Genomic DNA, 26,336 nt, shown 5'->3' on the forward strand with positions numbered 1-26,336 from the left:
TTAGAATATTCTGCTTTATGGTTGTTGTAAAATTGGAATGGAAATTTAAATTTCATTCCCTTTTAAATTTGGTACATTTTTACATTACGTCCAACTCATCATTCACATTCGATATGTCAACTTCTATAGGTTTTCGGGTATGCTGACAAGATTAGGGGTGTCTATTTCGAAAGCCGTTCTTAACATGGGGAGGTTGGGGATGTCTATTCCGAGAGCCGTTCTTAACATGGGTAGATTGGAGTGTTTATTCATTGTAAATGTACCCGACAACCTATAAATGTCGACATTTCCAATAAGTTGGATTTATGTAAAAAATAATAAAAAGATATACCAAACTGACTTTTTTTTCGTTTAAAAATTGAATTATTTCCCTTTCGTCAATAAGTTTTTTTTTTTTTTTTAAATATTTTGTATTTTATATATATAAAGTACAATTGTTGAATGTTATTCTTTTGATTATATTCATTTGGGGGGGGCACAATTAAAAAAAAAAGATTAAAATGGAGCGAAATTTAAGTTTCCGTTCCATTTTTACAACAACCGTAAAACAGCGCATACTCGGCAAGTTTTATCATAATTTATAAACATCTAGATCTACTTACATTATATTAGAAACCGAGCGACCCATAAAAATCTAGTAGCTGAGTGTCAAATCTGCTTAAAATATTGAAAAAGTAAAAGAAGGAAAAATAGAACCTCTCCCAAACATACTGGCAATAATTTGGTTTCGTCATTCCCTTGAGTGTTTTCAATAAGGGGAATTGATTTACTAGGATTTGTATTAAAAGCTAAAATTATTTAATTGTTGAATTTGCATTTTGGTTAAATTTGTTAGTTTACAATCGCTGATAGCCCACTCAAAAAATTAAACAAAAGACGAAATTAAAAAGAATGATACTCATGCAGAATTTGACCTGCCTCCCGGATTCCAATTATGGTTAGGGTTCGATCGGCAATTACCGGATTCAACTGAGCGTTGTTCAAATGCTGAAACACTAAATCAACATTTTATTTATTTTTTTGCATAATTAATTAATTAATGATGGGAGTATTTTTTTTGTTTATTTTCTTAACATCTGTTGACAAAAAATAATCTGTACATTCTCTTAAAAAAAAACCCAAACTTTTCTCTACTTTCACCTAACTATTTACAGTGTTCATATAAAGCATTCATCTGTTCTTTTTATAATAAAAATTCCGTTTTCAAAAAGAAACGTTTACTGCCAACTTTCTTTAAAAAAAAAAGTGCAAGTTTTCCTGGAAAAAAAAACTTTCACCTAACAATTTATGGTAAAAATTCATCTTTTTTGGGGGAAAAACCCAACTTTTATTGATAAAAAAAAATTGCAAAAAATGATAAAATTTTTCTTGAGGAATGTGTTCCATTTTAACAAACTGAGCAACAGCAACGCGTGGCCGGGTACAGCTTGTTATTGAATAAATTTTGAGTTTAAAGGTATGGCTTCTGTAATTTGTGGATTCACCTGCTACTTAAGTGGCTGAAAAATGCGAAGCTCGTTGTTTGTTTATTTACAAACGGGCGGATTGAGCACTGTAAAAGTGGTGGCGGATGTCTATTTAAACAGACATTCCGATGAGTTATTTGTGGGCGTCGCTTCTGTGGTCGAGTGGGAGAACTGCCGACTGTCAACACGACGGTTCTAGATTCAATCCTTGGCTTGAGAGAGATGCTAGTCTAGCGGCACTGACAAGTTGTGATACAATGAAACAGGACTGTATGTCGATGACTACAAATATATTTTAAGCCCCCTCTTTGGGTAGAGCACTGTCATAAATAATCTCACCCGCTACTTAAGTGGCTGAAAAATGCGAAGCCCGTTGTTTGTTTGTTTACAAACAGGCAGTTTGAGCACTGTAAAAGTGGTGGAGGATGTCTATTTGAATAGACATTCCGATGAGTTATTTGCGGGTGTCGCTTCCGTGGTCGAGTGGGAGAACTGCCGACTGTCAACACGACGATTCTAGGTTCAATCCTTGGCTTGGGAGAGATGCTAGTCTAGTTGTGATACAACGAAACAGGACTGTATATCGATGACTACAAATATATGGATTTACTTTTTTGGATCTTACCGTCATTGGATACTTAACCTTTCACCAGACTATCCATTCACGTGAAATACCTTTTTTCTTCATCATATTCTCTCTGCTTCACTTTTTGTTATCAAGTAAGATCTTTGACTTACTTGCAGTTTCATCAAATACTTTTGTATGCAAAGGAAAGTATTTCTTCGAAACTCTGCAGATTAAGGACTATCCACTTATAGTTTCCTTTTCAGATTAAATATGTTTTTAACTCCTTTTCAAAGTGTTTTTTAACATGTTTTATTAACTATTTGCTCTTATATATATATATATATATATATATATATATATATATATATATATATTAAGGTGATTAGACCAACAATCTGCAGAGCAGAGTTTATTTTAATGTATTAGTAAATGCATTAATACAATTAAAAGAAAACAGTGCTCGTTATAATATAGATATATAATAAGCTCAATAGGCATAGATATCCTAGAGCTATTTTAATATTGAGTAAAATGAGTGATAATTTATAATTAAAATTAAAAATCGGTTTCAAAAAGAAGAACAAACAAAAACAATAAATTGTACGATCGTTTCGGAAACAATGATTTTATTGAGACAGACAATACATCTTGGACAATAATTTTATCATTTGATTTTATAAAACAAAGTCTCCTCATCGGCAAAAAGAGTGGGTGGGGATTTAAAGAGACCAAAAATAAAACTAGTATTTTTTAAGTAAGGTAGATATATCTTTTATTCGCCTGCCTTTAAAGCCCGTCAATCCATTCATTGGCAGGTTGTTAACAACATCCTAACGATCGTACAATTAATTTTAATTTTTAATTTTAATTATAAATTATCAATCATTTTACTCTCTCTCTCTCTCTCTCTCTCTCTCTCTATATATATATATATATATATATATATATATATATATATATATATATAACTACTTCATTTACTCACATAAAATTAATATACTGAAGTATAGATTTATGCGTAAACTTTAAGTATTTACTTCAAAAGTGCTCAATACGTAGGTAGACCTAGTTAGTAAGTTATATATATATATAATATATAAGTCATATATATATAATATATATGGTGTAAGTCATATACATATAATATATATGCCGATTAAGCTCCACTGAATATTCCACGTTTCATCCACTCTAGCACTCTTCAGGCTTATGCGCATAAGCCTGAAGAGTCCTAAAGTGGATGAAACGCGGAATATTCAGTATAGCTTAATCGCCATATATACTTTGTAACTTACTATATATATATATATATATATATATATATATATATATATAATGTACATAATTATGTTATCAATAAGTAAATATTTAACAAAGCAAAGCTTATTAAGATAAGAAAAGTTCAAATGTTTCCTTTGCTGCAATGGTCAGGTTATTATCTTCTGGAGGCAAAGTAACCAATGAAGTTTAACGAGGTTAATACAAGAGTGATCAATACCGAAGTAGGATAAAGTATACTTTTTATTTGTTTTTACATAAGCAGTAATATGTTGCTACACAGCCATGAGCATGTTTCGGACAGCTGGTTACTAGTAACTAGACACCTCTTCAGGCGATACCGCTTCTATGAAAATTTGCAAACTTTGCTTTCGTATAAGCTGTATCGCCTAAAGAGGTCTCTAGTAACTAGCTGACCGAAACATGCTCATGACTGTGTAGCAATATATTACTGCTTATGTAAAAACAAATAGAGTATATATATATATATATATATATATATATATATAGTCATCTACATACAGTACTGTTTCGCTGTTTCACAGCTCATCAGTGCGGCTAGACAGGCAACTACCTTAACCAGGATTGAAACCCGACTGCCTGTATGACAGTCAAGGCTCCTAACCATTATGCTAATGGGCGGCTGCTGTGTGAGTCGTGAATTAACGATGTTTTGACATCGTCCGAAATACCTAAGCTCAATTTGTTTTACACAAAGAGCATCGCTTTATACGCTAATGGTAATTCGTGTATCACTTCTCAACTCAAGATAAGAAGCATTATAATCATTCACATACTGTACTGTTTCACTGTTTCACAGCTCATCAGTGCTTTTTATTATTATTATCCTCTTTAATTATCCCAATTATTTCATAGTAGCCTATACTTTTTTAAAAATATTACCTACATATATACTACCCTTCTGATTTACCCTTATCTACTTTTAATTACGATTTGTCATTTTATCCTATTCTTTTGTTCTCATTTCATTTCTAAATGTCATTATACCATTTTTTAAAAATATTTATATTTTGTATAGTTCTGGCCTTTCTCCTCGTCTGATGAGAAGCGTTTAGCTTCGAAATACCATGGCCTAAAGAGGTTTTTTTTTCTTAAATTTCCCCTTAACTTTTCTTTATTATTCTGATGACATAATAAAGTTATATATAACTTTTATATTCCTCATCTTTTATTTAATATTATTGCATTATATATATATATATATATATATATATATATATATATATATATATGTATATATATATATATATGTATATATATGTATATATATGGTGGATTCTCTCATCGAAGACGATGAATGAGGGTTCAGTATGCAATCTTCATCAGCTCCCAAGATCTGTGACACCACATGCGCAATTGCAATCCTATAGACGTCCGGCACACTTCTCCGCAGATGGTGAAATTTTATATGCTCGTAGGTCAAAGATACCTTCTCGAATGAACAGATAACCCTGCTTTGCTGCGTGCTCTGAAACCACAATGGCATACATATTCATTTTTAGGTGGATGTTTCTTGTGTTTTGCCTTCATATTTGCACGAAGGGTGTCCCTATGACAAAAGCGGCTATGTTCAAATTCTTTGGTCCCCAGGAAACACATCTTCCTCCATATATATATATAGATATATAATACAATAATATTAAATAAAAGATGAGGAATATAAAAAAAATATATATATAAAATAACCCTTATACAATAATCTATCAAGATACAGAAAGCTCTACACAGGTGGTTGGAGAATATATAGATATATAAAATAACAGATGCCAGTCCAAAGTTAAATAAACTTTAATAGATCATCCAATCAATAAGGAAAAAGAAACATTTTTTGAATCAGTGGTATTTTGAAGCTCTCCTCTTCTGATGAGAAGCATTAAACTTTGAAATACCATGGTATAAAGAGTTTTGTTTTGTTTTTTTCTTATTGATTGGATGATCTGTTAAAGTTTATTTAACTTTGAACTACTATCTGTTATTATAATCCTTCTTCTTGGCCTTCGGGACAAGATCAAAGTGTAGTATCTGTTCTTCAGATGCTGCACTTCTATTTCTTGTTCTCTTTCGGTGGAGGAGAAATCCTTCACGACTGAGACAATTTTTATTTTTGTACCTTTTCTCCACGTTAAAAAACAACCCTGGTGTCTAACTCTGTCCCGTGGGGAGGCATAGTAAATAGGTACTATCTGTTATATATATATATCGTCAAAGAATGAATTTCATATAGAAACGTTGTTTTAATTTGAATCAAATAAAATACGCATCAAGTGCGCTTGAAATCCAAATACAACATAATATTAGGAAAATAAACAAATATTTTACTTGTTTGAAATTTATAACAAATATATTTCAGAGATATACTCCATCTTCTGTATGTTGTTTCTTTTTTTTTCTTTTCTTCTTCCTTGCCATGTTGTAAATTTGGAGAAAGAAATTTGTAAAGAGCCGCACATTGTTTCTAGCGGTTGTATTTTGAAATGTTGTATTGTTAAGAAGTCTGTTGCATACTCACTTTTATTCCTTTTGTTACGAAGTTGAGTGCGAGATCTCATTTCGATTTGTGAAGCCTTCTCGTAAAGAAAACAACAAATTAGCAGGAGCAGCTAGAGACAGCCCCAACCATGACAAATAATAGCAGCAGCTGAAAACAACAATATTTACAAATCTTTTCAAAATACCAAAATATTCAACTCTGATTGGTTAATTTCCAACAGTTTGATTGGCTATCAAAATCCAACTTTCACCAATCAGAAAAGACTTGCCGTGGGAGCCGGGCACCTGCTAAATTTACATTTAAATAGACAGGAGCCAAGCTGATTGGCAAATTGCTCGATTGAGCCTGGCGCACATGGCACGACTCCCTGTCAGTTGAGAATCCAACTTCAAAACCAAGGAGAGCAATCAACTTTAACCCTGGCCAGTTTGGCCATGGGTCTCAACTACAACAACTTCACTGGTCTACCACCAACTAATACTGACTGCCATATCAGACCACTGGTCAAATCCCCAGCCTAAGGATCAACAACAGGCGCTACTACCAGACGCTGCTACTACGTACGCCAGGAGACTTGACAGCTTGCCCGAAAGAAGTACGTGAATCGCAGATAAAGACTATACTGAAATGAATAACCTTAACAGCAGAGACAAACTGTTGTTGAACTGAAGAACACTTTATTTTATTTTGCTTTTCTTAAGTTTGTTTTTAAAATAAACAATTGAGTAATCAATCGCTTAAAATTAAACTTATATTGTTTTTCTGGTTCTTTCTCGCCACCATATGCTTATTCATAATACTTACCTGGCCCTCCGTGGCTCGGGTGACAAGATGAAAGTGTAGTATCTGTTCCGGCAGATACTGCAAGCAAAGACTATATGTGGGGTTGCCCCCACATATAAGACCTTGGTCAATGTAGAGGCAACCCTTCATACCAATTGTCACTATCCAGCTTCCCTATTCCCCGGGGAGCTGGTCCCCATTTCCCCTTCACTCCTCACATTAAAAATCGGCCTTGTGCCTAATTTGCTCAGTGGGGGAGCAAATAAATACCCTGTTCCGGCAGATACTGCAATCAGAGAGCTTTGTCCTTGTGGCAATGACCTCTTGGCCCATGTAGGGGCAACCCTATATACCCAGAGAGGCTCTAACTACCAGTTCCCATTTTCCCACCTCTCGGGAGCTGGTCCCCTTGTTATATTATAAACCCTTTTTAAGAATTAAAAACACAACAACCATTGGTGTAAGCAACAGTCCGTTTTTTATTTCTCCTGTTGTTCTTGCTTATGGTAGATAGAGAGAGAGAGAGAGTGGGGGAGCGACAGAGAGAATTATCATGGCGTCCACTCGGTTGACAATCAAATCTCCAACTGCAATCTTTTTCCTTCTGTCACTTTTTCCTGTCAATCTTTCCAAAACATCCACGTAACCAGATTACATTTTTCATAACAATAACAAGGTTTGTTTATATTTGTGAGAAATATTGAAACAATTACCGTTTAGCTTGTCAATTTCTGACATTTCATCCGCAGACGCGTGCCACATTTTAATTCATGAACATACATATATGTATATACACCTATACACATTTTAATTCATGAACATACATATATGTATATACACATATACACGTATATATATACTAGCATGTCAACCCGGCTTAGACCGGGTCATTCGTGTAACACCCTTTCCCCTTCCTCCTTCCCACATTAAAAACGGCCTCATGCCTAATTTGCTCTCGTGGGGAAGCAAATAAATACGCATACACTTTTCATGCATTAATTATTTATCTCCTGTTTTCTTTTTTTCTTATTCCTTTCTATTACAAAATATGTTGTCTGTGTTTTTTTTTTTTTTTATTGCATTTGTGTTTGATATAAGTGGCTCATTTGCCACCTGCAGACGTTGCACCCTGGTCAGTCTGCCAATGTACAGGGTAAACCGATAACATTGTCGCTCTAGAAAAGACAATGTGATTCCATTTCCATTTGATGGAAACCAGTTTTCTTTTTTTTTGTTGCAGACCATCTACTAGTTGGCCAGTTGCGTACAAATCCCAAGAGCGATAGGAGCCTTCTATCATGTCTAAAAGTGACACAATGTTCAACGAGCAAGATTGGAGATGTGCCGTTCTACAACTCATGCTCTCTACCAATTCAAGTTATGACAACAGGACCATTGCCAACATCCTCAAAATGCAAATCTGGATGGCTCAATGCTTGAGAGCATTGCTCAATGCATCGAACGACCCACAGTTATGGTCTTTGGTGTGGTTTCAAGTGAGAGCCACATCATGCCACCTTACATCTTTAAAGTCAGCTTGAATGTCAATGCCAGAGTGTACCTACTTGTACTGAAGAGTATGGTAATCCCCTGGGGCAATCAGTTGGCCGCTGGCAGACCCTGGGTGTGGCAGCAGGACTCGGCGTCAATCCACAAGTCCAAAGAGACTCAGGCTTGGCTTTAAAAGGAGTGCTATGACATTTTACCCTTCTTTCACTGGCCCCTCTTCTCCCCCAACCTGAATCCGCTCTGTTTGGTCATACGTTGAGAACATCACCAACGTGACTTTGCACAACACCAAAGCTAGCCTGATCTCCACTATCTGCTGAGTATTTGCCGAGTTCCTGCCAATGCTTCTGAAAAGGCATGCTCCCATATCGGGGTGGTGATTGCGGCTGAAGGCAACTACACTGAATAGATGTCAGCTCTACTACATAACCAAGTTACTTAAATTGATTTTTTCAATAACAGTTTTAAAATAAAGCTGTAGTGTTGTTTTCTTTAGGGTGACAATTTTATCATTTAGCCCTGTAGTGTACATGTACTTTGAAAATGATAGCATTTTGATCTGTGTTATTTTTTTTTTGTTGTTTTTTTGTTGTTTTTTTTGTTATTTTTTTGTTGTTTTTTTTTTTGTTTTTTTGTTGTTTTTTTGTTGTTTTTTTTTTGTTATTTTTTGTTGTTTTTTTTGTTATTTTTTTTGTTATTTTTTTGTTGTTTTTTTTTTGTTGTTTTTTGTTGTTGTTTTTTTCTTAGTTTTTTTTTTGTTACTTTTTTTACTCGTGTTCACTCCTAACCAGACATACCACTTGGACATAAGGGGCTATTACAGGATGACCCCCCCAAAAAACGGGCCCCAACTCTAATTAGGCCCTGTTTCTTAGTGTTTTGTCCTAATGAATTGAAACTTTGGTCATAACTAGTTTATTATATTCAAAACATCACATCAAAACACTAGGGTTTTTGGCTTTTTTCTCCGTTCTGCAGCATATGTTCTAGATGGCCGCCATTTAGCATTTGTTTTTTTTGGGGTCACCCTGTATTTGGGACCATGCCTAGGAAAGATTAACAAGATGTTAGTTTATGTTACATTTAAACTTCTGCATATCAGTACAGTCAGGGAAGCAGGTAACATGAAGGGAATTCCAAAGTGTAGCTGTTCGAGGTAAGAAACTATTAGAATAGAAAGCTTTCTAGTATTTAGGAACCTCAACAGTGAAGGGGTGAGATTTTGTTGCTAAGCATGTTTGTCAAGGATATGTTCGTTGATGGAGCACAGGTGCAACGAGTTTATCAGAGCACATTCCATTAAAATATTAGTAAAACAGACACAGAAATGCAACATTGCTGTGATGGGACAGGGGTTAGAGTTTAGTTGACAAAGTGGGACCTATTAGTAGATTAAAAACCCTTTCTTTGGACCCTATCCAAGAGGGAGAGGCTAGTGGTAGATGCACCAGCCCAGCAACAATACTCCCTGCTTGGGCAAATGGTGGCCTTGTAGAGGTACAGGATACTCTCAGGTATGATTAGTTTTCTAGCATGATAGAGGGAGCCCACCTTCCTTACAGCAGTCTTCGCAATGTCCTCAATGTATTTGTTCCAGTTCATATTTCCTGTGAATATTAAGTTGAGGAGTTTGAAGGAAGAATTCTCAAGTAGGGTGTTATTTGTCATGGATATCGGTGGCTAGAGAGGCTCCTTGTAATTGTTAAAGGAGAGCAGCTTAGTCTTACTAGCATTAAATGTTACCATCCATTTACGATCCCATTCCACTACGGTCTGAAGGTCATTTTCTATGTTTTCAGCCATTGTCTTAGATTTGTAAAAATAAAATAGGTATGGGAATGATTACAACATCCTAAAATTGGGATGAGGTTGCAATTACCTTTTTTTTTTTGCTTTTTTTTTTATTACACCATTTTGAATTTAAAAGTCTTGAAAATTCAAAATGGCGTAATAAAAAAAACATAAAAACTGGTAAACGTGTAGTTTAGCGGTGTAAATTATTTGACAAACAAAAAATTATAAAATCTATTTATTTTTTATATAAAAAAACAATTATTAGACCCAAAGGCTGAAATAAAATCAGAAAAAAATTCATTTTTATTATTTTTTCATCATTTTTTTGTTAGACTAAATGTACGATATTCAAAATTGCTGTACTGCTTTTAAAATTTTGCCTTTCTGAGGTTTGACAGATTGGCCTTTTTAAGGCCAAATTTGGCCTTTTTTTTACCCATACCTATTTTATTTTTACAAATCTAAGACAATGGCTGAAAACATAGAAAATAACCTTCAGACCGTAGTGGAAAAAATATGGCGGCCAAAAACATAGTTTATGAAAGAGCGTAAAAAAAGGTCAAATTTGGCCTTAAAAAAGCCAATCTGTCAACCCTTAGAAAGGCCAAATTTTAAAAACAATATGGTGACCTCAATTGTCGTACATTTAGTCGAATAAAAAATGATGAAAAAAATAATAAAAATGAAATTTTTTCAGGTTTTATTTCAGCCTTAGGGTCTAATAATGTTTTTTATATAAAAATAATTTTTATAATTTTTTGTCTGTCAAATAATTCACGCTGCTAAACTACACATTTGCCAAAAAAAAAAAACTTTTCTTTTTTTCTTTTATTACGCCATTTTAAATTTTTCAAGTCTTTGAAAATTCAAAATGGCGTAATAAAAGAAAACCTAAAAAAAACATTTTTTTCTTTTATTACGTCATTTTGATTTGATATAAGGCGCTCATTTGCCATCTGCAGACGTTAAACTTCGTCATTCAGCTATTGTAGTTTTCATGTGCTTTGAAAATGATAGCGTTTTGATCTGTGGCTGTAAACGTACAATGTCATTAGCATATTACTGTTATCAGCATTAATTCTTCAAAAAGACAACTTCTTGGTATTTCATGTGGTATCAAAAATAGAGGTTGTGGACAAAAACAGATGTGGAATCGGATGGGAGTAAACAGAAAGCATGAGAAAAAGATGTCTTGTTTATTCTTTGGTGGCAACAAAGAATGACACCTTACTTTTAAAACACGAAACAGGCAGATGTTGAGAATACGGTTCGGATCACTGACATCTCCTTGTGGGAAGTCCATCTGTTATCGTGGTCTTTTTCCTTCTTCTCATTTCTATTTAAAGAAATAAGTCTCCACCTCCTCTCCTTTTCTTTCTCTTCAGATTTGATTTTCTCCCACCTCCTGCCCTCACAGATGAAGAAGTATGCTGAAACCATTCTTTTTTTTTTTTGGCATCATCGTTCTGTCGGATGTTTTCTCTTCGAATTGAACATATTTCTTTGATAGTTCTAGAATAAAATTGTGTACATAAAAAAAAAAATCAAACGCTTTTAGATTTTATAGATGAAATCTCTTATTTATCTGTACTCTCCATCTGGTGGTCAGGCTTATATTTATGAACTTTGGGATTGCAAAATCATCCCAAGCTGCCATTACTCTCAGGGCTCTTCTGATCTAGAGTAATATTACTCATCAGAATTCAATCTATGAGTCAAATACTAATGAGTCAGCACTTATCAAGGCTTGGAAGCCACTCGAGGATAAGGGTTAATGAGTGTACAGTGATCAAAGAGAAAATGTTGTAGTAATCGTTAGTAGTGGAAATTTGGTAAATTGAATTACTTAAGGGAACGACTCATCAGGAATTTGTTCATGTTGGACTTGAAGACGACCATGGTGTAGTAAGCTGGAAAGCAGGGAAATGGAACAGAGTTCCACAGGCGTGCAGTTCTAAGAAAGAAACTTTGTTCATGGAATCTATGTTTTAAGTTTGGGTTTAGGCACAGATAAGAAGTGTGGGAAATTATTGATAGTGGTTTCTGCTAGATGAGTGTTCTTCATGAAAGTCAGGACAGGAAGAACCATAGATTGGAGCTCAGACGAACACTTGCCATGAAAATAACAATATAGCAGAGACAGGCTCGCAACATCTCTTCTGCAGGAAAGAGAAAAGGGCATCACTCACTAAGCTACAAAGTCTATTTTGAACTCTGTCAAGGCAGGATAAGCTGCTTCTAGCAGCTCCTGTCCAGATATGGCAACAGTACTCCATCCTTGGACACTCTTGATTCTTATACAGGTAGAGAATTACATCAGCATATCAGTGAGATATCTACTGAAGCGGTAGAACGATCCCACCATTTTTCCAGCAACCTTGGCAACAGATTTGATGTAAATGTTCCATTTCAGATCAGAATTAAAGGTCAGACCTAGAAGCTTGATGCCTAGAATACAAATTCGTCATGATCTTTGGTTTAACATTTGTTTTACATACTGGCATGTATTGGATTGCTTTTAGAAATTGACTCCCAAACTAACCTATCTCTGGCCAGGTTCATATTTATTCATCTTTCTCTCATGTTCATCCTTATCACTTCCTTTCATATTTTTCATGGTCAACCTCTGTGAACTTATCCTGCTACTTCAACTGTTCTACTTCCATTAATCCAAGAACTCTCATTCATTTTTTTTTTTCAATGTGACCATACTATCAAAGTCTCCTGTTCTGCACACATCACCCTGTACTGTCCAGATTTAATCTTTTATATTATAACAAAATAGCAATGCTATTTAATCTATACTTGGAGAGAGAGAGAGAGAGAGAGAGAGAGAGAGAGAGAGAGAGAGAGAGAGAGAGAGAGAGAGAGAGAGAGAGAGAGAGTATAAATAAGCTAATTTTGTATTTTGTCTTTTTTATTTGTTTTCATCTTCATTTGAATCAGGAAGAAGTGAGTTTGCAAAGCCAGTTGAATATTGAACAAATAAAAAGACAAAATACAAAATTATCTTATTTATGCCCCTATCTCTCTCTCCCTCTCTTTCTCTCCTTCTCTCCCTCTCTCTCCTTCTCTCCCTCTCTCTCTCTCTCTCTCTCTCTTCAAGTTTAGTTAAATAGTATTGCTTCCTGTAGTGATATTCTCATTTTGTTACAATGGATCATCCTAATCTAATGTTTTTATTCTTTCCTTTCTTTATAATCTCCAACTTTTAAGAGGCAGGGGGGGGGGTGAGAGAATGACGGAAGCAAGAGCAATAGCTGATGTATAAAATAAGAGTGGGAAGAGATTACACAACAGTCATGTGAAAGTGACAGAAAGTTTACAAGAGATGGGTCACTTGATGAGCTGTTTGCAAATTACGGCTAATTAGGACAATTAAAATGGAAAGTTTTTCAAACCCAAAGCTGATGAATATTTATCATGTATTTTTTGTGATTAAAATATACAGGAAAAAAAAAGTCCTAGGGAAACTATTAAATCAGCTTTAGTCTAATAATTGATACCTATTTTCTTCAATAATGATGAAATTATTTGAAATAGCATTTTTTTTTTCTTCTTTTTAACTATTGACAAAAACTGACATATTCTATTTTTTATTAATCAATCTATATCTTTCTTGCTATAACTTAGAATACATCTGTCGTGAAGGAAATGTTGAACGGCCCCGGCTCGCGGGTGTCAGCTTGCAAGAAATAAGAACAGAACGTAGATATTAACAACAGCCTGACTCACGAGCCTTTATTTTCTTTTTATATGTCTTCTTTTAGCATGCATTTAGGGTAGTTTAAGGGGCAGATAACTCTTTGAGATCTATGTTCCTTTGGTTGTAACATTACAGTGAATACAAAATCTGTGTTGAAAAAATAGACAAACGCAACTTTACAAATCATAAGAAATTTTATTTTTTGCATTGTGTTCTGCAATCCTGAACGTGCTGCCTCAGAATTGTGTGAATGAACATGTATCACTGTCACATTTTCGGAGTTTTGCATTGGCTAACTATCGTGTGATGTTTTTAAGTTTTATGCATTCCTTAATTAGTTTAATAACCCCTGTCTATTGCTAACAAATTTTTATGACCATGGTTTAATAAAGGAAAGAAAAAATCTATAATATAAATTTCACCTGTCTGTTTAAATCAGTCATTCCCAACGTGGGGCGCATGCCCCACCAGTGGGGCATGGCAATATTTTGGTGGGGCATGGGCAGGACGTGCACCCTTGGGCTTACTATACCAAAGACTATAGGGCAATTTGAGAATGAGTTATTTTCTTCATTATTATTATTATTATTACTATTATTATTATTATTATTATTAACAGTGAATTGTTTCATAGTGAATCTTTGTATTAAGGGGAGCGTCTGGCCGTGTATGTGTGTGCGATATATATATATATATATATATATATATATATATATATATGCAAGTAGTAGAAGTAGTAGTAGTAGTAGTAGTTCTGCTACTACTATCACTACTACTACTGCTACTAATATCACAAAGGGGAGGCATCAGGATTTTAGAAATGCCTAGGTGGGGCATGGCCCAAAATAGGTTGGGAACCACTGGTTTAAATGTATGTATGTATGTATGTATGTATATCTGCCTAAAACTTTCGACAGAAGTGACGGATTTTCACGAGATCTGTATCATTTCAAACCTCGATCCTTCGGATGACAAATATCGAAAAATTGGCTAAAAACATTAATTCCTTCACCCTCAACTGGGTACTTTTTTACAAGGAGAGGTCGCTTTTTTCGCCGATATTTTCGAAAGTCATCCCCTTTTCCTGATTGATTAACCTTAATTTAAACCTACGTCACTTCCGGTTTGGTGATGGGCGCAACAGCAAAGACGTCACGTTTTTTTTTTTTTTTCACGTTCTTTTCCTCCTTTGCGGTATGAGTTCAAGCTTGCCTGCCTATCTACTACCACTTTTTTTTTTTTTTTTTTTTGCACCTCCAAACACCCGAGCAATGCCAGGCATTCAGGCTCGTAAATAAATAAGAACTTTTTAGTCAGAGGGAGCTCACTAAAAAATTAGTGATTATATGTACTAATTCAATCAACTGACTAGTTGGTCGGCTTGGAGCAAAATGCAGTACCTGTTCTGAAGTTCTTCTATACTGAGGCAATTTCTATTTTTGTTCCAGTCAAAGGTGCCCCTTTTTCAGGAGATGGATTTTCCTCACATTAAAAATTAGCTTTGCATCTAACTCTGCCCTTGCAAGTCAATAGGAAAATTATTTATGTGAGTATGCTGAAAAAAAAAAAACTCTTTAACTTCCCTTTATGCTCTCACAAATCTTACAACCGCCCCAGATGGTAAAAATAGTTGCTACGTCACTGTTCTCAGATGAACAGTTGATGTCGGCCATCTTGTCATCATTTTAATTTACCAACACAGTACTACTTGTGTTTTGAATTAAATAGACGCTTTAAAATAAGTTAAAACACACACGCACACACACACAAAAAAAAATTACTCAGGTAGGTAGAAGAGTAACTTTTCTTGCGTCTGGTAATATTTATTTGTAATATATTTATTTTTGGTCACCATTTCGTTTTGTTGTATGCAGTAATAAACACCTCATTACCTGCATCTTTTTTCTTAGCAGTTAGTTTCTTTTTTGCTTTAGAGAGAAAATAAATAAACTTTCTAAATTGGATGTAACATTTTTTAATTATGTATTTGAACCTTGAGACGATTTTACGCAAAAAATATTTACTTTTCTAAAAAAACAAAAAAAACAAATAAAATTGAGTTGTTACTATATCATTTTCCTTTAATACATATTCTCGTTTTGGCCTTCAAGACAAGATCACAGTGTAGTATCTGTTCTGATGCTACACTTCATCTTTTCTATCCTCGGTCAGTGGAGGAGAAATCCTTCATGATTGAGACAATTTAAATTTTTGTTACCATACAGAGTGCCCTTTTCTTAGGGAGCTGGATTTTCCTCACATTAAAAACCGACCTTGTGTCTAACTCTGCCCTCGTGGGGAGGTTAGTAAAAAAGAAGATTATACATCTAGAAAACAAAATAGGTTTAAGGCTCCTAAAATTCATACTAAAATTGTCTGCAAGGATCTGTAGTGCAGTGGATAGATTACTTGGTAAGATCCAGTTGTAAATTAATATTCTTCTGGAGGTTGAAGGTTCAATCTTCAGTGCGGGCAACACTCAAAATACAATTGTGAACTGCTTAGGACCTATACCCAGGCTGACTCTCAAGGTGACAACAATAGTCAAAAGAAATCAAATAATAAGAATAACCAATCATCATCATCTCAAAATTTTAATAATAACAAGCGTGTTGGTTTCATACAAGATTAATATTTTTATCTCAAAAAAATAATTTTTTTGTATTTTTATTTGTTTATTTTTTTGCTATTGATACAGGTTTTTAATTTAATTTTCTTTTAATCTTTAGATCAACACAGAGTGATCATTTGTGGTTTCAATGATGGCCATTCAACGTCTAATAAGATTGCATGTCGCTCAACTGTTCTGTCATTAAGCATTGATTCAACACAATTGTTGATCGTTACAAAAGATCAAGATGTTCAACAATGGAAGGAAAATGTTTATCGACCAATAATTTGGAAAGATGCATCAGAAGAATGTCAACTTATTCAAATACAAACCAAAGAAATGAATTGTGTTGGTATAAAAGGTAGTTTTTTTTAACTCTCTTTTTATCACAGCTTCAGGAGAAAAAAAAAAAATTGGTGATATAAGAAGAACAGACGATATGAGTCTGCAGCAAATGGTGTCAGCTAAAAAATTTGTATTATACTAGATCAGCGGTTCTCAACCTTTTTTGACCCATGGACCCCTTTTCCCTTCTTTTTTTTCTTGGTGGACCCCCTTATAATTTTTGGTCATAAAACAATATTCTATTTCTCAATATAATTTTTTGAGCTTTTAATAAACAAATAAATATTATATAATTACACTTTATTTTTAAATGAAAACTAATTTAATGCAAATAAAGTATTTTACAACAATTATAATAATGAAAACTTGATTAACGCTAACTGTTTTTTGTGTTTTTGTTTTTGTAAATTCACGTAATGTAATGTGTGTGTGTGTGTGTGTGTGTGTGTGTGGTTTTGGTACTTTTGCAGGATACGGGCCGTGCTATTTTGTAGATAGGATTTTTAAGTTATACTCAATTTTTACGGTATGTTTTGTTCCATTAAATTGTTAGGTGAATGTACATACATCTCAACCTGAAAATTGTAAACACTTGTAAGACAATGTCACTGGAGAATCGGATTTACTGAAATAAATTGAATATTCAAAACTGACAATTCATTTATAAGAGAGCAATTCATAGGTCACGTGACCAAAGTTTCGCACTAATAGTTTAGCTACGCGTTTATAATTTCAAAAAATTTTTAAAATTTACTCGCAAAAATGTCAAAATTTTTCACAGATAAAATTGATTGAAAATCGCCCCCCAAAATTTGATTTTCGCTCACTAGGGGGCGATTCGCCCCCGGTTGAGAACCGCTGTACTAGATTATTTTATTTACATAAAATAATAAATAAAATGTTATTCATTTATTTATTGCGAACTATTATCCTCATCTTCCTTAGATGTTGTTTCACAACGTTTCGGCCAACTATTCCTCTGGCCTTTGTCAGGTGGTTACCGCGACGGGATAGGAACTCTGAATAGTCTATAATAAATAAATAAATAAATAATACTCATCTCAATAAACATTCCAACTAATTAAATAAAATATTATTGTTTCATTGTTTTAAATTTGTTTTTCGTATGATAGAAATATACTACTTTATGAAATATTTACCGATTTTTTAAAATGTTTTTAGAAAAATAAAATAATTTTTTATCTGACAATGTTTGCTGTGGACCTAGTATCGCCTATTGTTCTGCAGCGCACAAATTTCAAATTTCTATTATAAAATTATTTACAGGTGATGATTTCTAAACTTTGAATAGATGACCAGAAGAAAAGTTGGAGTATATATTTATAATTTATGTGACGGAAAGATAAGGTTAATTACTTCATATTTCAGTCGCGTAAATTATTTTGAGTTGAAAGAACGCACTTGAACAAGATTTTTTTTTTCACTAACGATGAAAATATTTGTTCTTCACATTTTTTTTGTTTTCGTCAACACTAAAAACATGTAAATAACGTGGTGTCCTAAACAAAAGTCCCTTGAGCAAAAAAAATCTATCTTCTTTTTTTTCTGCCATTTCAGACTTCCAGCAGCACCTAAATTTGCATAATCGCCTCATATCTAAGTAGTACTAGGTTCATATGTCACTGTTTCCTTACAACAGGCACATGCTAACCATGGTCAGTAATTTCTTTGCCTTAGTATTGTTACCACAAGAACTCTTCAATAAAAGTGGTAGTAATATCTTAACTAGGAAAGCTATTTGTCTGCTGTGTGCTGTCTATCAAAAACCAAACACAAAAAAAGCTGAGATCAAAACCCAAAGACAGTGAATCAAGTACAATAACCATTAGACCAGCTTGACACGATCTTTAAAAAGTTTTTTCAAACCTACTTATCCTTAACGTAAGTAATCTGTCATGTGAACAGTTCATGCATGCAGTTAACAAACGGATAAAAATCCGATGATCCTCTGCATACCAATTTTTCAATTTTGACTTCTTAGCAGCACTTTTTTCTGGGGTAAAACCGATTAAGAAATTTTCCACATGTCTGAATGCCCTATATACTAAATTTCAAGTCTGTAGATCAAAAATTCATTGATTATATAAGTTGACAAGATTCATCACACACACACACACACACACACACACACACACACACACACACACACACATACATTCACACTTTTAGAGATAGACGAGACCACCCATGACTGATTGGGTCAGTATTTGTTATATGTAAAATTTCTTAATTTTGAAATAAGTTGATAATCATCTTTTTACAAGGGTTATAAAATCAAAGGATTTCATAAAGTCAAAATACATTGTGATATCATAATAGATAATCTCCCTTGCTTCTTTTTCCTTGATTACTTTATAAGATTTACAATTAAAATTCTTTTAGGAACCCAAGAAGCACCTTTTCCTGCACACATATATCTTCATAATAGCCAAGAAGAAATGGGTGTGTAGTTGTTGGCCCTTTTCCTGGGGTTTACCCCGACTTTTTCCCCAGAATACTCCAGAAAAATGTGGTTGTGTAGCGAAATTGACAATAACCAAAATGGGGGGAAATAAAGAGCTTACCTCGGATACATCTGTTGTGTTGTGGGCCAAGGGGAAGAGAGTGGAAGAGAGTTCCAAGATGGCGTCCATGGGTTTTTATTGGCGTTGACCCCATGCAATTCTCACAGAATCGCATGTGCTCTTGCGCGATTATGCAAATATATAATTCTCAGCCGCTATAAAGGCAGGATGCTGGGAAGCAGTCAGGCAGTGTCCTGCAGATTGTGTGTAGGCGGTTCAGGCAGTTGGATTGTTCTTTGTGACAAACCACGAATCTGCGAGAAGCGAGTTTTCTTTTGCCTTTTTTCTGTCTCCTTCTTCTTCTTTCTCTACGGTCATTACAGCCAAGAAATCCCTCTCATCTAGAGGTGGGCGGTGCAGGGCGAAACTGACTATTTCCTATCTTTGTTCCTGATTTTTGCTTACTACATTTTGTTACAAGCTATTTCGGCTCGACTATGGCGAAGGTGCGGATAAGCAGTGATAGCTGGCGAGAGAGATGTTGTAGCGTGGCTGAAAAAAGTGAGACTTGTCGCACAACTTCAGCAGGTGAATTATATAGCAAGTCTGCTACCTTTATATCTGGAAGGTTATGCACTGGCCCTCTACATGGAGATGGCCTAGAGAGACTCACGAAATTGACTTTCGTCACTGGGTTCCCTGACATCATCTCAATTGCTCTTCAACAGTGATATCATAATAGATCATCTCTCTTGTGATATAATAGATCATCTCCCTTGCTTCATTTTTCCTTGATTACTTTATAAGATTTGCAATTAAAATTCTTTTGGGAACCCAAGGAGCACCTTTTCCTGCACATCTTCATAATTGGCAAAAAGAAATGTGTGTAGTTGTTGGCCCTTTTCCTGAGGTTTTCCCTGATTTTTCCTCCAGAATACTTCAGAGAAATGTGGCCTGGCTCTCCACATTGGAAGTAACACATGCCACTCTTTCACTGCTGGAAGTCTTGAACTGTCTTCAGTGCTGAGCGGAATAATCCCTGATTAAGTTTTATCACATTCGAGCCACCTTATTCTGGTGTCATTTGTTTGCTTTGCCTTGAGAGAAAAAGATTATTTTTCAATATGGAACCCACTTGGGCCAGAACTTGAGAAGCCGAGAAATGCAAGTTGGAACGATAAAAGTGTCATCCCAAAGAAGACAACACCACAGCTTTATTTTAAAACTGATATTGAAAATATTAATTCAAGTAACTTGATTATGTAGTAGAGCTAACATCTATTAAATGTAACTGCCTTTAGCCTCAATCACTGCCTTGATATGAGTCTGGAACTGGGAGCATGCCTTTTCTACAAGACCCAGCGGGAGCTTGGTGAATACTCAGTGGATACCAGTGATCAGGCTGGCTTTCGTGTTATGAAAGGTCATGTTGGTGATCTTCTCAACATATGACCAAACGAAATAGTTCAGCAGGTTCAGGTTGGAGAAAAGGGGGAGGGGGCAGTGTAAAAAGAGTACAAAGTTGTAGCACTCCTTTTGAAGCTAAACCTAGGTCTCTTTGGACTTGTAGGCTGGCGCCGAGTCCTGCTGCCACACCCAGGATCTGCCAGTGGCCACCTGATTGTACCAGGGGATCACCACACTTTGGTGTTGACTTTCAAGTCGACTTCAAAGTTGTGAGATGGCATGATGTGGCTCTTATTTGAAATCACACCAAAGACCATAACTGTAGCTGGAAACTTTGTTTTCATCACCCTGAGTAAGGATTGAACTGTTCGGATTTGCATTTTGAGGGTGCTGGCAATGGTCCTGTTGTCATAAATTGGATTGGTAGAGAGCATGAGCTGTACAGCACGGCATCTCCAATCTCGCTTGTTGAACATTGTGTCACTTTCAGACATGATAGAAGGCTCCTATTACTCTTGGGATTTGTACACAACTGGCCAACTAGTAGATGGTCTGCAAATAAAAAGAAGGAAACTGGTTTTCATCAAATGGGAATGGAATCATGTCGTCTTTTCTTGAGCAATAATTTTATTGTTCTACTCTATAAATCCAAAGCTTCTTTCTTAGAAGTGCACGCCTGTGGAACTCTCTTCTGTTTGTCTGTTTCCCACCTGACTACAACTTGGATATCTTCAAATCCAACATAAATAAATTCCTGATGAACCACCCCCTTAAGTAAGACACTTTATCAAATTTCCATTACTAACGATTACTACGATATTATCCCATTGATTACTGTACACACAATAACCCTTATCCCCGAGTGGCTTCCGGGCCTTGATAAGTGGTGACTTCCATGTAAAAAAAAAAAAGAAAAAATCCATGTGTGCAGTAGTAGCCATTTTGAATTTTTAGGTCTTCTTGTCAAAGCCTGAACCCAAACAGCCCAGAAAGGTTTTGGTTGGGTCTGAAAAGAGAAGTTTAGGAGTTGATCGACACAATCTGATGAGTTGTTGGTAGTGGTATCTCCTGGCCAAGAAAGAGGAAATAAACAGTGGGCTGCCTCTTTTATAATCTCCCATCATGTGCTCAGCTCACAAAAGAGATGGCACCTGATTGGGCAAGCCAGAAAGAGAGTTAAATGCTTTCACTAATCAGCACCAAGCTTAGAAATTAAACATGGATTCCAAATCATTAACCATGAGCTGCTGCTGCTGCATTTACAGTCACTGCAACAGAATAAGGATTATACTAACACCATCCTCAGAGTATATATATATTTCTTTTCTACTTGGGAGTCGCCACTTATCAAGGCTCGAAAGCCACTCGAGGATCAGGATTAACGAATGTAAAGTGGTAGTGTAGCAATCGTTAATGGTGTAAATTGGATAGAATTTGATTATTTATGAGGGCGACTCAACAAGAACTTGTTTACATTGGATTTGAAGGCTATCATGTTGTATTCAACCGGGAAGCAGGCCAGTGGAACAGTGTTTCTCCAGGTGGGCAATTCTGGAAAAGAAGCTTTGTTCATGGAATCTGCGTTTAGATTTAGGCACAATTAGAGAGTGGGGAAAATCGTATATAGTGGTTGTAAGTAATTGAGTGTTTTTTTTTTGTTTTTTTTTTGCGTGAAAGTTTATAGATACAATAAAATGAGTTGACAATTTGAACTAAATTTTGATTAATAGGAAGTATGAATCCTAACTTGAAGGTCAAGGGATGTAACACTGCAGAGATTAGTATTTCAAGAGTTCAAGACTGTTGATCAAATCTCAACTCAAATTATGTAACACAAGACGCATACAGAATTTTACTTCATAAATTAATTGTGTTAAGAAAAATTAACTAAAAATTTTTAAAAATCCAACGACTTTTTATCATAAAAAAGCTTTAAAGATCATGTCAAGCTGGCTTAATGGTTATTGTACTTAACTCACTCTCTTTAGGTTTTGATTTCGATCTCAGTTTGAGTATTTTTTTAATACTTACAAGAAGTGAACCGTTTAGAAAAAACATAATACTTGCAAGCATACATCTCAATTTCTGTATAAAATAAAGTAATATTTATGCATATTTTATGACCAAGCTATGCCTGGCAGCCTACTAGTATAGTTATAAAAATAAGAAATTGAATTCAGGGTTAAATTTAGTTAAAATCATTAAGTTCAATATCCAAATAAATTTCTTCAAAAATAAATTAATTTAATTATTTCTCAAGTCATTCAAACCTGTCTCAAATTGTTTGGCATTTTTTTTTTTTCAGAAGACGGAATTCCCATTGAAATCAATCAATCTCCGAAAGATGAATGCGTCTGCTTTACATGGAAACCTCTCCCATGCAAAACAAAAATAAAACTTGTTGCTTGTGGGGTTGAACATGTCTTGATGCTGTCTGAACTTGGATCCATTCTCACCTACGGAATTGGTAGGTATGTAAAACATTCAGTTCTATATTAAACATCCAAAGTAATTCCTATTATATAGGAAAAGAAAATCTTCTAGTACTTAATTTAGTCTCTATGCAATTCCCCCCCCCCGTTTATTTCGTTTTTTTTTGTTTTTTTTTTCCTACCCCGCCATATTCATGATTTTTTGTTTTGTTTTAAATCGTATTTTCCTCGATTTAGCTTTGATAAGTGAGGAACGAAACCTGGTTAGATAACCTTTATTTTCATTTTTTATTTTTTTAAATTCATTATGATTTTTGGTCTGTATTTAGCCATTATAAAATTCTGTACCCCCCCCCCGGAAAATTTTCATATATATATATATATATATATATATATATATATAACTTGAGTTCCTTCAGTTAAAATCGAAACCGTTACCAAAACTTTTGAAAAAGTATTGGTAAAATTACTCATTAAAAAAATAGATGAATTGAATGCCATCAGCTATAATGGAAACAAAAAACAAAACTTTTGAAGAGTTCTTGGTAAAATTATTTATTACAAGAAATGAAGAGTCATAACAATTAAACAACAGTCACTCAGAAGAGAAAAAATGATGTAAGTGTGACACACAAAATAACACATATGCTATCGTATTAATATATATATATATATATATATATATATATATATATATATATATATATATATATATATATATATTAACTTGATTGCATTACTTTTAATACTAAATAGAGTTCCTCCTCTATTTTTCTTCTGTTATTGTTTAAGCCGTGGCCAAACAGGACTTGGCACAACTGAAGAAATTTCAAATGTTCCCCAAGTAATCGAGGCATTAGAAGGCGTCAAGATGACTGGAATTGCTGCAGGGAATTGGCATTCTGCTGCCATTTCAGGTGAGATTAGTCTTTGTCTAATAATGTGTTATAATAATGTGTTATAATAATGTGTGTATCTGTTATAATACATTTGTTTCCTTAAGGCTTTTTTCTTACATATCTTAATCACATAAAATACATGCTAAAATATTCCTTAGTTCTGAGAAGCTTGAGTCATATTTGAAAATAAAATTTCAGTTTTAATTCATCTTAGTTGTAATTTGTAATTAATTTAGCAACTCACCTGTTTCTGTTTTAGCTGTCTATGTACTTTTCTCACCTCATTCTCACTGTATGTTGATTCAACCACTCTTTAATATTTCATGTCTCTGTGAACATTTAGAGAAAAAGTAATTCTTTCCATCATCATCATCATTTTTTTTAATTTACATAGTGTCTAACCCAGAAAACATAAAGGAATGGCACTGAAGTATTATTAAAATAACAATGGGGGACAACTATTCAAATGACAAGGTGGGATAGCTAGATGGGATAGATAGGTGAAGTAGTTATTAAAATGACAAGGTGGGGTGGTTATTAAAATGTCAAGGTGGGTCAGTTATTAAAATAACAAAAGGAGACAACTATTCATATGACAAGGTGGGATGGTTATTAAAATAACAAGGTGAGGTAGTTATTAGAATGTCAAGGTGGGTTAGTTATTAAAATAATACGGGGAGACAGCTATTAAAATGACAAGGTGGGATAGCTATTACAATGAGAAGGTGGAGTAGTTATTAAAATGACAAGGTGGGACATGGTTGCATTACTGGCATATTTTTGCTTACCATACACAGAGACAGGGACAATGAATTCTGATGCCAACTTCTCCTGGATTTTCACTATAGACCCGTTAGCTGATTTGTGGTTTTAATACCTCTTGGTGCCAAACTTGTCTACCATGAGTAGCATGGGGAAAATAGGAACAGCCTACCTTTCAAACACCCTCGTGTCTGTTTTTCCTGCAGGTTGGGACAAAAAGAGATCCAAGATGGCGTCTGTGAGGTTTTAACACACGGTCTCGGACGATCTCACAAAATCGTGCTATATGCATGCAAATGAGGTGTGCTGGGCTCCATAAAGCAGGTGACTTGGAGGAGTTGAGGAAGATTTTTTTTTGGATGCATTGCTTTGCATTGTAGTGGTGCGTTGCTTTGCGGCAGACATTTTGAAACACATTGGCACATTGAGGAAGAAAAAGAAAGAAATGTATTACTTGGAATACACCCCTTACAACAAGTAGTTCTCCCAGGAATTGAAATTCCATATGACATCATTGTCAGTAGGGAGAAGTATGCTTTCTGTAGCCTGGCTGCTGAGTTAGTAGATAAAAAATAAATAAGATTGTAATTTAATATTCTCCCAGGAAGAGAGAACAGATACAAACTATACCTGATCAGATGTCGAAAGGCCCCTTCAGCAGACCTTTAGCCCCAAAATGGTCTTGTAAGTTCCAAGTAAATATTTTCTAAACAACTGAAAGTATACAGGATATTTCTTATGGTGTCACACCACATGGCCATGCTTGACAATTAGCCAACCTGAATACAAAACACAATTCCAAAGGAAAACACAGGATTACACCAACTCTGACACTTTTTGTAAATATAAATTGAACTCTGAATGAGTGTGTAACACCATCGTGGGAAACTATCTTCTAAACGATAAGATTCACGTGTGAACATTATCGTTTAGGAGATAGGATGTGTCTGCTAGTTAGTTGATTAATTCATTTCCCCATCTGCTCACATGTGAACATTATCGTTTAGAAGATAGGATGTGTCTGTCAGTTCGTTGATGAATTCATTTCCCCATTTGCTCTGAGTCAAGATCCGTGTTCAAATATCCCCAACACTCAATTGAACTTCTGAAACCTCTTGTCAATCCTTAATGTATCTTTATTGTTCAGTCCCTTTTTTGCCACCTTTTTATTTTAATAACTGCCCCACCTTTTTATTTTAATAACTGCCCCACCTTGTCATTTTATTAGCTGTCCCCTTATTATTTAATAACTACCCCATCTTGTTATTTTATTAACTGTCCCACTTTAACATTTTAATAACTACTCCACCTTGTCATTTTAATAGCTGTCTCCCCTTGTTGTTATAATAAATGCCCTACCTTGTCATTTTAATTATTATAATCCCTTATTACTTTAATAACTCCTCTACCTTAATTTAATAACTGCCCTACCTGGTCATTTTAATAGCTGTCTCTTCTTGTTATTTTAATAATTACCCCAGCTTGTTATTTAATAATTGCTTTACCTTGTCATTTTAATAACTATCCTACCTTGTTATTTTAATAATTGCTTTACCTTGTTATTTTAATAATTGCTTTACCTTGTCATTTTAATAACTACCCTACCTTGTTATTTTAATAATTGCTTTACCTTGTTATTTTAATAACTACCCTACCTTATTATTTTAATAATTGCTTTACCTTGTCATTTTAATAACTACCCTACCTTGTTATTTTAATAATTGCTTTACCTTGTTATC

At 34.6% G+C, this 26,336-nt stretch overlaps 1 protein-coding gene across 2 annotated transcripts in view; it reads left to right on the forward strand.

Moving 5' to 3' along the window:
- LOC145283956 (RCC1 domain-containing protein 1-like) overlaps positions 1–26,336 on the forward strand; it is a 52,200-nt gene that overhangs the window by 22,234 nt on the left and 3,630 nt on the right. For both annotated transcript variants that reach the window (XM_080133054.1, XM_080133055.1), the window contains exons 3-5: positions 16,346–16,588; positions 22,810–22,975; positions 23,729–23,853. In XM_080133054.1, the coding sequence (XP_079989180.1) occupies positions 16,346–16,588; positions 22,810–22,975; positions 23,729–23,853 (534 nt within the window). The remainder of the gene's footprint in view (positions 1–16,345; positions 16,589–22,809; positions 22,976–23,728; positions 23,854–26,336) is intronic.

The sequence above is a fragment of the Euprymna scolopes genome, chromosome 8 (genome assembly GCF_053919585.1).
Source record: "Euprymna scolopes isolate OS-2025 chromosome 8, ASM5391958v1, whole genome shotgun sequence".
In the NCBI taxonomy this organism is placed as follows: domain Eukaryota; kingdom Metazoa; phylum Mollusca; class Cephalopoda; order Sepiida; family Sepiolidae; genus Euprymna; species Euprymna scolopes.